Source organism: Cherax quadricarinatus, chromosome 48 (genome assembly GCF_038502225.1).
Source record: "Cherax quadricarinatus isolate ZL_2023a chromosome 48, ASM3850222v1, whole genome shotgun sequence".
NCBI classification, from domain to species: domain Eukaryota; kingdom Metazoa; phylum Arthropoda; class Malacostraca; order Decapoda; family Parastacidae; genus Cherax; species Cherax quadricarinatus.
The window spans coordinates 4,476,059-4,488,558 of record NC_091339.1 but is presented as its reverse complement, the minus strand read 5'-3'; the positions used below and the strand labels follow the sequence as shown (position 1 = coordinate 4,488,558).

Below are 12,500 nucleotides of genomic sequence, written 5' to 3'. Positions count from 1 at the left end.
AACTAGTCTACCACCACACCTGGCAGAGTAACCTGAGTCTAACTAGTCTACCACCACACCTGGCAGAGTAGCCTGAGTGTAACTAGTCTACCACCACACCTGGCAGTGTAGCCTGAGTCTAACTAGTCTACCCACACCTGGTAGTGTAGCCTGAGTCTAACTAGTCTACCACCACACCTGGCAGTGTAGCCTGAGTCTAACTAGTCTACCCACACCTGGTAGTGTAGGCTGAGTCTAACTAGTCTACCACCACACCTGGCAGTGTAGCCTGAGTCTATCACAACCTTCTCACTATTGCGCTAATATCATCTAGTAGTCCGTGTTCAGGTAACTTAGCGCTACAAGTAAAGTACCACAAGACAGTAGTAGTTGAGGCGCTACAAGTAAAGTACCACAAGACAGTAGTAGTTGAGGCGCTACAAGTAAACTACCACAAGACAGTAGTCGTTGAGGGGCTACAAGTAAACTACCACAAGACAGTAGTAGTTGAGGCGCTACAAGTAAACTACCACAAGACAGTAGTAGTTGAGGCGCTACAAGTAAACTACCACAAGACAGTAGTAGTTGAGGCGCTACAAGTAAACTACCACAAGACAGTAGTCGTTGAGGGGCTACAAGTAAACTACCACAAGACAGTAGTAGTTGAGGCGCTACAAGTAAACTACCACAAGACAGTAGTCGTTGAGGGGCTACAAGTAAACTACCACAAGACAGTAGTAGTTGAGGCGCTACAAGTAAACTACCACAAGACAGTAGTAGTTGAGGGGCTACAAGTAAACTACCACAAGACAGTAGTAGTTGAGGCGCTACAAGTAAACTACCACAAGACAGTAGTAGTTGAGGCGCTACAAGTAAACTACCACAAGACAGTAGTCGTTGAGGGGCTACAAGTAAACTACCACAAGACAGTAGTAGTTGAGGCGCTACAAGTAAACTACCACAAGACAGTAGTCGTTGAGGGGCTACAAGTAAACTACCACAAGACAGTAGTAGTTGAGGCGCTACAAGTAAACTACCACAAGACAGTAGTCGTTGAGGGGCTACAAGTAAACTACCACAAGACAGTAGTAGTTGAGGCGCTACAAGTAAACTACCACAAGACAGTAGTCGTTGAGGGGCTACAAGTAAACTACCACAAGACAGTAGTCGTTGAGGGGCTACAAGTAAACTACCACAAGACAGTAGTCGTTGAGGGGCTACAAGTAAACTACCACAAGACAGTAGTAGTTGAGGCGCTACAAGTAAACTACCACAAGACAGTAGTCGTTGAGGGGCTACAAGTAAACTACCACAAGACAGTAGTCGTTGAGGGGCTACAAGTAAACTACCACAAGACACTTGTCTAGATGGCAGAATCTGACCTTTTGTTCAGACAAATTTTAACTCTCCGCACTAGAAGGCAGAGTTGCGATTGATGGCGTTGTTGTCATCAACTGTTGTTACCGGGTAGGATAACCTTTACAGTGGTCACCTGATGACCACCTGTCGCACCTGACGCCTGCGCCATCTGGGGCTCATTGTGGTACTTACACAATCACTGGTCGCTTCAACCGCTACCATTATCTCACTGCTCTCACGTGGCAGTGAGACACTGCAGCTGGTTCAAGGTATCTCCAAGACACTGCAGGTGGCGCTGGGTATCTGCCAGACACTGCAGGTGGTGCCACGTACCAAGTATCTCCCAGGCACAGTAGCTAGTGTCAGGTATCACCTTCCTCACACTGCAATCATCACTAGTGACTACACTTTTCCTTCTCAGTCGTCACCAACTTTTACAGTTCACTAAACACTCGGAGGATCTTCAGTAGAGTACAAGAACACACAAATCATTTCACTTTTCGTACACAGACACAAATCACTTCACTATTTTTTGGTGATCTTTTTAAACATTTTCTATATTTCATATATATATCTATATATATATATATATATATATATATATATATATATATATATATATATATATATATATATATATACGGAAATTAAGCACCAAATCTCGATACGGGGTCCGATGTCAGAAGCCCTATAAACCATCAACAAGACGGACTCAGCGTTACGCACACGTGTGTACCCATACATACATACATAGGAATGATAAAGTTCATGGAGCAGGAAGTGTGACCTAGTATCGACCAGTGAAGTGGCGGGTCCAGGAGTTGTGACTCGACCAGTGAAGTGGCGGGTCCAGGAGTTGTGACTCGACCAGTGAAGTGGCGGGTCCAGGAGTTGTGACTCGACCAGTGAAGTGGCGGGTCCAGGAGTTGTGACTCGACCCCTGCAACCACAACTACGTGAATATATATGGGCGCCTGGCAAAACTAACAATAATGTTTCGACACCTAAGGAGTCAATCAAGACACTGTAAAGTAAACTGTGTTTGTCAGGCCCATATAGAGGTATGCAGCATCAGCATGGAACCCACACCTGACCAAGAACGTCAAGAAATTAGAGAAAGTGCAAAGGTTTGCAACAAGACTAGTCCTGGAGCTAAGGGATATATATGTCTCACGAGGAGAGGTTAAGGGAAGTCGACTTGACGACAATGGAGAACAGGAGGGATAGGGGGAACATGATAACGACATATAAAATACTGAGAGGAATTGACAAGGTGAATAGGGACAGAATGTTTCAGAGATGGAACACAGCAACAAGGGGTCGCAAATGGAACTTAAAAACTCAGATAAGTCACAGGGATGTTAGGAAGTATTTCTTCAGTCATAGAGTTGTCAGGAAGTGGATCAATCTGGAGAGTGATGTAGTGGAGGCAGGATCCATACATAGCTTTAAAAAGAGATACGATAAAGCTCATAGAGCAAGGAGAAAGTGGACCTTGTAGCGACCTGCGAAGAGGCGGGGTCAGAAGCTATGACTCTACTCCTGCAACCACATATATAGATGAGCACACACACACACACACACACACACACACACACACACACACACACACACACACACACACACACACACACACACACACACATACACACACACACACACACACAATTCCTTAAGGCGAGAAATATAAAAACGATAAAACCGGATTTTGTATAAGACACATCACACAAATAATATTTTGTGAGAGTGTGGTGAAAGACCTGGTATTGTGAGTGTGGTGAAAGACCTGGTATTGTGAGTGTGGCGAAAGACCTGGTATTGTGAAAGTGTGGTGAAAGACCTGGTATTGTGAGTGTGGTGAAAGACCTGGTATTGTGAGTGTGGTGAAAGACCTGGTATTGTGAGTGTGGTGAAAGACCTGGTATTGTGAGTGTGGTGAAAGACCTGGTATTGTGAGTGTGGTGAAAGACCTGGTATTGTGAGTGTGGTGAAAGACCTGGTATTGTGAGTGTGGTGAAAGACCTGGTATTGTGAGTGTGGTGAAAGACCAGGTAGACCTGGTATTGTGGGACAGTGATAAAACACACATACATACATATATATACATGCATACATACAAACATACATACATGGGGGTAGCACTGGAAAACCTCATGTACCAACACGTTAGGGACACTACCAGAGAGAGAAGAGACGACGAACCAGCAAGACCGGACCTAGTATTCACCTTGTGTAGTTCAAATATTGAGGACATTATATACGAAAAGAACCCTTGGAGACAATGATCACGTGATCCTGAGCTTCGAATACATAGTAGAGTTACAAGTGGAGAGGGAAGCAGGAAGAGCAGGATGGGAGAAGCCAAACTACTAAAGAGGGAACTACACAGGCATGAGGAATTTCCTGCACGAGGTTCAGTGGGACAGAGAACTGTCAGGAAAATCAGTAAATGAAATCATGGAATATGTAACAACAAAATGCAAGGACGATGAGATGTTCTTGCCCAAAGGTAACAGAAATAATGGGTAGACCAGAACGAGCCCTTGGTTCACCCAAAGGTGTAGAGAGGCCAATATTAAGTGCACCAGAGAATGGAAAAAGTACAGAAGACAAAGGACTTAGGAAAATAAGCTTAGTTGAAGAGCCAGGAACAAATATGCACAGATAAGGAGGGAGGCCCAGCGGCAATACGAAAATGACACAGCGTCAAAAGCCAAGTCTGACCTGAAACTGTTGTACAGCCACATCAGGAGGAAAACAACAGTCAAGGACCAGGTAGTCAGGCTGAGGAAGGAGGGAAGATAACAAGAAGCGACAAAGTATGTGAAGAGCTCAACATGAGATTTAAAGGATTCCAGAAAGTCGGAATGATGGGGTACACCAACAAGTGCTAGACACAATACACACAGCCGAGGAGAAGGTGAAGAGGCTACTAAGCAAACTAGATACCTCAAGAGCAATGGGACCGGACATCTCTCTGTGGGTCCTGATACAGGGAGCTGTGTGTGCCACTAACAACAATTTTCAACACATCTATCAAAACAGGGTGACCACCGGAGGTGTGAAAGACAGAATATGTAGTCCTAATTTTTAAGAAAGGAGGCAAACAAGCAGCATTAAACTACAGACCAGTGCCACTGACATGTATAGTATGCAAAGCCATGGAGATGATTATCAGGAGAAGAGTGGCAGAGCACCTAGAAAGGACTGAGCTTAAACAGGACAACCAGCACAATTTCATGGAAGGGAAATCCTGTGTTACAAACCTACTAGAGTTTTACGACAAGGTGATGGCAATAAGACAAATGAGAGAGCGGTGGGTAGACTGCATTTTCTTGGACAGTAAGAAGGCTTTCGACATAGTTCCACACAAAGAGATTGGTGCAAGACCTAGAAGATCAGGAAGGTATAACAAGAAGGGCACTGGGATTAGGGAATACCTGACAGGAAGGCAACAACGAGTCATGGTACATGATGAGATGGCAGAGTGGGCACCTGTGACGAGCGGGGTTCTACAGAAGTCAGTCCTAGGACCCGTGCTGTGCCTGGTATATGTGAATGACATGATGGTACGGATAGATTCAGAAGTGTCTGTTTGCAAATGATGTGAAGCTAATGAGAATAATTCAATCGGATGAAGATCAGGCATGACTACAAAGGGATCTGGACAGGCTGCAAGCCTGATCCAGCAACTGGCTCCTAAAGTTTAACCCCACCAAGTGCGAAGTCATGAAGATTGGGGAAGGGCAAAGAAGATCGCAGAAAGAATACTGGCTAAGGGGGGGGGGAGAGTGCAAAACTCACTCAGGGAAAATGATCTTCGGGGTGAGTATAGTACTGATCATATCTCCTGAGGTGCAAATCAACCAAATAACTGCTGCAGCATATGGGCGCCTGGCAAACCTAAGAATAGTGTTCCGATACCTCAGTAAGGAATCGTTCAAGACTCTGTATACAGTGCATGTCAGGCCCATCCTGGAGTATGCAGCACCAGTTTGGAACCGAAACCTGGTCAAGCACAGCAACAAATTAGAGAAAGTGCAAAGGTTTGCAACAAGACTAAGAGGTATGTCCTACGAGGAGAGGTTAAGGGAAATCGACCTGACAACATGGAGGACAGGAAGGACATGATAACGACGTATAAAATACTGGATAGGGACAGGATGTTTCAGAGATGAGACACAGCAACAAGGGGTCACAACTGGAAGCTGAAGACTCAGATGAGTCACAGAGATGTTAAGAATCACTTCTTCAGGAAGTGGAACAATTTGAAGAGTGATGTAGTAGAGGCAGGATCCGTACACAGCTTTAAGAAGAGGTATGATAAAGCTTATGGAGCAGGAGGAGAGTGGGCCTAGTAGCGACCAGTGAAGAGGCGGGGCCAGGAGTTATGGCTCGACCCCTGCAACTGCCATCAGGCGAGTACAATCGAGTACATACACACAACCATAAAAACATTTTTTTTATTAACACATGGTTTGTTCCCCACCAAGGCAGGTGACCAAAAAAAAGAAGAAACATTTTCATTATTCACTCCATCATTGTCTTGACAGAGGCGCTCCTACACTACACTTAAAAACCTGCAACGTTAATCAACACCCGACCTTCAGAGCGCAGGCACTGCACTTCTCACCTCCAGGACTCAGTTCCGACTAACCTGTGTCACTGAATCCTTTCATAAATGTTACTTTGCTCACACTCCAACAGCACGTCAAGTCATAAAAAACAATTTGTCAATTTGTCTCCACTCGTTCCTATTTAACACGCTCACGCACGCTTGCTGGACGTCCAAGCCCCTCGCACACAAAACCTCCTTTATCCCCTCCTTCCAACCTTTCCTAGGATAACCCCTACCCCACACTCCTTCCACTACACATATATATGCCCTTCAATTCATTCTGTTTTGTTCCATCCTCTCTGAATGTCCAAACCACCTCAACAGCCCTTCCTCCGCCCTCTGGATAATACTTTTGGAAACCCCGCATCTCTCCCTGATCTCCAAACTATGGATTCTCTGCATTATATTCACACCACACATTGCCCAAGACACATCTCCACTGCCTCCAGCCTTCTCCTTCTTGCAACATTCACCATCCATGCACAGACAACAGGCAAGACAACAACAAAGATATCAATCACAGAGGAAGTAAGAGAAACACCAGGTCATACTTCTCTCCACACTGTGATAAGGTTTCACATTTTTGTCTTATACGCTGAGCGAATAAAACCAGAACAATGACGAGAAACCAAAAGAATTACGACAAAAAACAGAAGAATTACGAGTGAATAGTTTTCAAGTTTCATCGAGGTGTTTGTGAGAACAACTCACAACACACCAGGTATTAGTGAGAGGCTACACAACATTCAAGGAGAGTAAGAACAGATTAACCAACACCAGAAGACATCCACACACGCCTGAGGCAGTACCAAACATAAGAATGAACACTGGCCCATACAAGGCACGTCCCTGAAGATAGTGATGAAACTCACACAACAAAGAATATAAAATCTGACATCATATTACCATGGATACTGAGGGTAGGAGAAGAACCAGTGTGAACCCACAATGTACATCATGTTACCATGGATACTGAGGGTAGGAGAAGTACCAGTGTAAACTCACAATGTACATCATATTACCATGGATATTGAGGGAGAAGAGCCAGTGTGAACCCACACTAAACATCTCCAATAAAACTCACCAGACATTAGAAACTTTCGGATAATTAGTAGCTGGGTAATGTATTTCCCGTGTTAAAGACTCAGTACAGACACCAGTCAATGAACTATCGACCAGTATAACTGACGTACATCGTCCTGGAGGTAATTTATGACTGGTAGCGGGAGAGTATTGGAGTGCCTTCCTCAGTAAAAAAGGAAAATCAACTGTTTTTAGGACTGGAAGATGCTATTTGTGGAGTCAGCTGCAGTTGTGACAGTTACTGCGATGAGACGGGGAAGAGTGCTGGGAGGACACTATCTTCCTGGACTCCAAGAAAGTACTAGGCACGAGTCATCACCAGATTGATCGACAAGGTAGATGAACGAACACCAGTCAAGTGAAGACTTCTACATACAGCTGTCACTATGCCACCACCCACACCTGACTAGTTATACTGTTACCAACACTGCCACCACCCACACCTGACTAGTTATACCACTACCAACACTGCCACCACCCACACCTGACTAGTTATACCACTACCAACACTGTCAACACTGCTACCACCCACATCTGACTTAATGTACAATATTACCATCACTTACATACACCACAGATTCACTTAAAAGCTTTTGCAACAGTTACAAACGTAATTTATATTTCAGTTTTCTGCTGTCATATGTTAATAACAAATACACAACACACAAGACTCTGTATGACAGTGAATGTCTAAAAAATTAACATTGTTTTGTCCGAGATTGTAACCCAGGTACGCAGCTCTCCATGAGGATAGTGAACCAGAAGCTTCACGCCTCAGTCACCTCTCCATGAGGATAGTGAACCAGAAGCTTCACGCCTCAGTCACCTCCAGAAGATTCACGCCTCAGTCACCTCTCCATGAGGATAGTGAACCAGAAGCTTCACGCCTCAGTCACCTCTCCACGAGGATAGTGAACCAGAAGCTTCACGCCTCAGTCACCTCTCCAGGACCTCTCCACGAGGATAGTGAACCAGAAGCTTCACGCCTCAGTCACCTCTCCACGAGGATAGTGAACCAGAAGCTTCACGCCTCAGTCACCTCTCCACGAGGATAGTGAACCAGAAGCTTCACGCCTCAGTCACCTCTCCACGAGGATAGTGAACCAGAAGCTTCACGCCTCAGTCAGCTCTCCACGAGGATAGTGAACCAGAAGCTTCACGCCTCAGTCACCTCTCCACGAGGACAGTGAACCAGAAGCTTCACGCCTCAGTCACCTCTCCACGAGGATAGTGAACCAGAAGCTTCACGCCTCAGTCACCTCTCCACGAGGATAGTGAACCAGAAGCTTCACGCCTCAGTCAGCTCTCCACGAGGATAGTGAACCAGAAGCTTCACGCCTCAGTCAGCTCTCCACGAGGATAGTGAACCAGAAGCTTCACGCCTCAGTCAGCTCTCCACGAGGATAGTGAACCAGAAGCTTCACGCCTCAGTCACCTCTCCACGAGGATAGTGAACCAGAAGCTTCACGCCTCAGTCACCTCTCCACGAGGATAGTGAACCAGAAGCTTCACGCCTCAGTCACCTCTCCACGAGGATAGTGAACCAGAAGCTTCACGCCTCAGTCACCTCTCCACGAGGATAGTGAACCAGAAGCTTCACGCCTCAGTCACCTCTCCACGAGGATAGTGAACCAGAAGCTTCACGCCTCAGTCACCTCTCCACGAGGATAGTGAACCAGAAGCTTCACGCCTCAGTCACCTCTCCACGAGGATAGTGAACCAGAAGCTTCACGCCTCAGTCACCTCTCCACGAGGATAGTGAACCAGAAGCTTCACGCCTCAGTCAGCTCTCCACGAGGATAGTGAACCAGAAGCTTCACGCCTCAGTCAGCTCTCCACGAGGATAGTGAACCAGAAGCTTCACGCCTCAGTCAGCTCTCCACGAGGATAGTGAACCAGAAGCTTCACGCCTCAGTCACCTCTCCACGAGGATAGTGAACCAGAAGCTTCACGCCTCAGTCAGCTCTCCACGAGGATAGTGAACCAGAAGCTTCACGCCTCAGTCAGCTCTCCACGAGGATAGTGAACCAGAAGCTTCACGCCTCAGTCACCTCTCCACGAGGATAGTGAACCAGAAGCTTCACGCCTCAGTCACCTCTCCACGAGGATAGTGAACCAGAAGCTTCACGCTCAGTCACGAGGATAGTGAACCAGAAGCTTCACGTCAGTCAGCTCTCCACGAGGATAGTGAACCAGAGGCTTCACGCCTCAGTCAGCTCTCCACGAGGATAGTGAACCAGAAGCTTCACGCCTCAGTCACCTCTCCACGAAGCTTCACGCCTCAGAGGACAGTGAACCAGAAGCTTCACGAGTCAGCTCTCCACGTGAACCAGAGTCAGCTCTCCACGAGGATAGTGAACCAGAAGCTTCACGCCTCAGTCAGCTCTCCACGAGGACAGTGAACCAGAAGCTTCACGCCTCAGTCAGCTCTCCACGAGGATAGTGAACCAGAAGCTTCACGCCTCAGTCACCTATCCACGAGGATAGTGAACCAGAAGCTTCACGCCTCAGTCACCTCTCCACGAGGATAGTGAACCAGAGGCTTCACGCCTCAGTCAGCTCTCCACGAGGATAGTGAACCAGAAGCTTCACGCCTCAGTCACCTCTCCACGAGGATAGTGAACCAGAAGCTTCACGCCTCACTCACCTCTCCACGAGGATAGTGAACCAGAAGCTTCACGCCTCACTCACCTCTCCACGAGGATAGTGAACCAGAAGCTTCACGCCTCAGTCACCTCTCCACGAGGATAGTGAACCAGAAGCTTCACGCCTCAGTCACCTCTCCACGAGGATAGTGAACCAGAAGCTTCACGCCTCAGTCAGCTCACGAGGATCAGAAGCCTCAGTCAGCTCTCCACGAGGATAGTGAACCACGAGGATAGTGAACCAGAAGCTTCACGCCTCAGTCACCTCTCCACGAGGATAGTGAACCAGAGGCTTCACGCCTCAGTCACCTCTCCACGAGGATAGTGAACCAGAAGCTTCACGCCTCAGTCACCTCTCCACGAGGATAGTGAACCAGAAGCTTCACGCCTCAGTCAGTCACCTCTCCACGAGGATAGTGAACCAGAAGCTTCACGCCTCAGTCAGCTCTCCACGAGGATCCACGAGGATAGTGAACCAGAAGCTTCACGCCTCAGTCACCTCTCCACGAGGATAGTGAACCAGAGGCTTCACGCCTCAGTCACCTCTCCACGAGGATAGTGAACCAGAAGCTTCACGCCTCAGTCACCTCTCCACGAGGATAGTGAACCAGAGGCTTCACGCCTCAGTCAGCTCTCCACGAGGATAGTGAACCAGAAGCTTCACGCCTCAGTCACCTCTCCACGAGGATAGTGAACCAGAAGCTTCACGCCTCACTCACCTCTCCACGAGGATAGTGAACCAGAAGCTTCACGCCTCACTCACCTCTCCACGAGGATAGTGAACCAGAAGCTTCACGCCTCAGTCACCTCTCCACGAGGATAGTGAACCAGAAGCTTCACGCCTCAGTCACCTCTCCACGAGGATAGTGAACCAGAAGCTTCACGCCTCAGTCACCTCTCCACGAGGATAGTGAACCAGAAGCTTCATGCCTCAGTCAGCTCTCCACGAGGATAGTGAACCAGAAGCTTCATGCCTCAGTCACCTCTCCACGAGGATAGTGAACCAGAAGCTTCACGCCTCAGTCAGGTCTCCACGAGGATAGTGAACCAGAAGCTTCACGCCTCAGTCAGGTCTCCACGAGGATAGTGAACCAGAGGCTTCACGCCTCAGTCAGCTCTCCACGAGGATAGTGAACCAGAGGCTTCACGCCTCAGTCACCTCTCCACGAGGATAGTGAACCAGAAGCTTCATGCCTCAGTCACCTCTCCACGAGGATAGTGAACCAGAAGCTTCACGCCTCAGTCACCTCTCCACGAGGATAGTCTACTAAACCACCAGGAAACATTATGGCAGGCAGTCAGCAGCAACACTAGCTACGTTTCTACTAGCCCTGGCAACACTACGTGTCCTGATAACGTCAGGTAGTCAGCAGCAACACTAGCTACGTTTCTGCTAGCCCTGGCAACACTACGTGTCCTGATAACGTCAGGTAGTCAGCAGCAACACTAGCCACGCTTCTACTAGCCCTAGCAACACTATGTGTCCTGATAACGTCAGGTAGTCAGCAGCAACACTAGCCACGTTTCTACTAGCCCTGGCAACACTGTGTGTCCTGATAACGTCAGGTAGTCAGCAGCAACACTAGCCAGGTTTCTACTAGCTCTAGCAACACTATGTGTCCTGATAACGTCAAGTAGTCAGCAGCAACACTAGCTACGTTTCTACTAGCCCTAGCAACACTATGTGTCCTGATAACGTCAGGTAGTCAGCAGCAACACTAGCTACGTTTCTACTAGCCCTAGCAACACTATGTGTCCTGATAACGTCAAGTAGTCAGCAGCAACACTAGCTACGTTTCTACTAGCCCTGGCAACACTACGTGTCCTGATAACGTCAGGTAGTCAGCAGCAACACTAGCTACGTTTCTACTAGCCCTGGCAACACTGCGTGTCCTGATAACGTCAGGTAGTCAGCAGCAACACTAGCTACGTTTCTACTAGCCCTGGCAACACTATGTATCCTGATAACGTCAGGTAGTCAGCAGCAACACTAGCTACGTTTCTGCTAGCCCTGGCAACACTACGTGTCCTGATAACGTCATGTAGTCAGCAGCAACACTAGCTACGTTTCTACTAGCCCTGGCAACACTGTGTGTCCTGATAACGTTAGGTAGTCAGCAGCAACACTAGCCACGTTTCTACTAGCCCTGGCAACACTGTGTGTCCTGATAACGTTAGGTAGTCAGCAGCAACACTAGCCACGTTTCTACTAGCCCTAGCAAGACTATGTATCCTGATAACGTCAAGTAGTCAGCAGCAACACTAGCTACGTTTCTACTAGCCCTAGCAACACTATGTGTCCTGATAACGTCAGGTAGTCAGCAGCAACACTAGCTACGTTTCTACTAGCCCTAGCAACATTATACGTCAAGTAGTCAGCAGCAACACTAGCTACGTTTCTACTAGCCCTGGCAACACTACGTGTCCTGATAACGTCAGGTAGTCAGCAGCATCACTAGCTACGTTTCTACTAGCCCTGGCAACACTACGTGTCCTGATAACGTCAGGTAGTCAGCAGCAACACTAGCTACGTTTCTACTAGCCCTGGCAACACTACGTGTCCTGATAACGTCAGGTAGTCAGCAGCAACACTAGCTACGTTTCTACTAGCCCTAGCAACACTATGTGTCCTGATAACGTCAGGTAGTCAGCAGCAACACTAGCACTAGCCCTAGCAACACTACGTGTCCTGACGTCAGTAGTCAGCAGCAACACTAGCTACGTTTCTACTAGCCCTGTCCTGATAACGTCAGATAGTGATAACGTCAGGTAGTCAGCAGCAACACTAGCTACGTTTCTACTAGCCCTAGCAACAC

The 12,500-nt window shown here is 47.6% G+C and overlaps 1 protein-coding gene across 12 annotated transcripts in view; it reads right to left on the bottom strand.

Moving 5' to 3' along the window:
• LOC128696147 (protein lin-10) overlaps positions 1-12,500 on the bottom strand; it is a 921,476-nt gene that overhangs the window by 265,414 nt on the left and 643,562 nt on the right. For 3 of the 12 annotated variants that reach the window (XM_053787275.2, XM_053787278.2, XM_053787284.2), the window contains exon 2: positions 1,531-1,799. The exons of the other annotated variants lie outside the window; for them this stretch is intronic. In XM_053787275.2, the coding sequence (XP_053643250.2) occupies positions 1,531-1,560 (30 nt within the window). In that variant the 5' untranslated portion in view covers positions 1,561-1,799. The remainder of the gene's footprint in view (positions 1-1,530; positions 1,800-12,500) is intronic. 12 annotated transcript variants of the gene reach the window in all.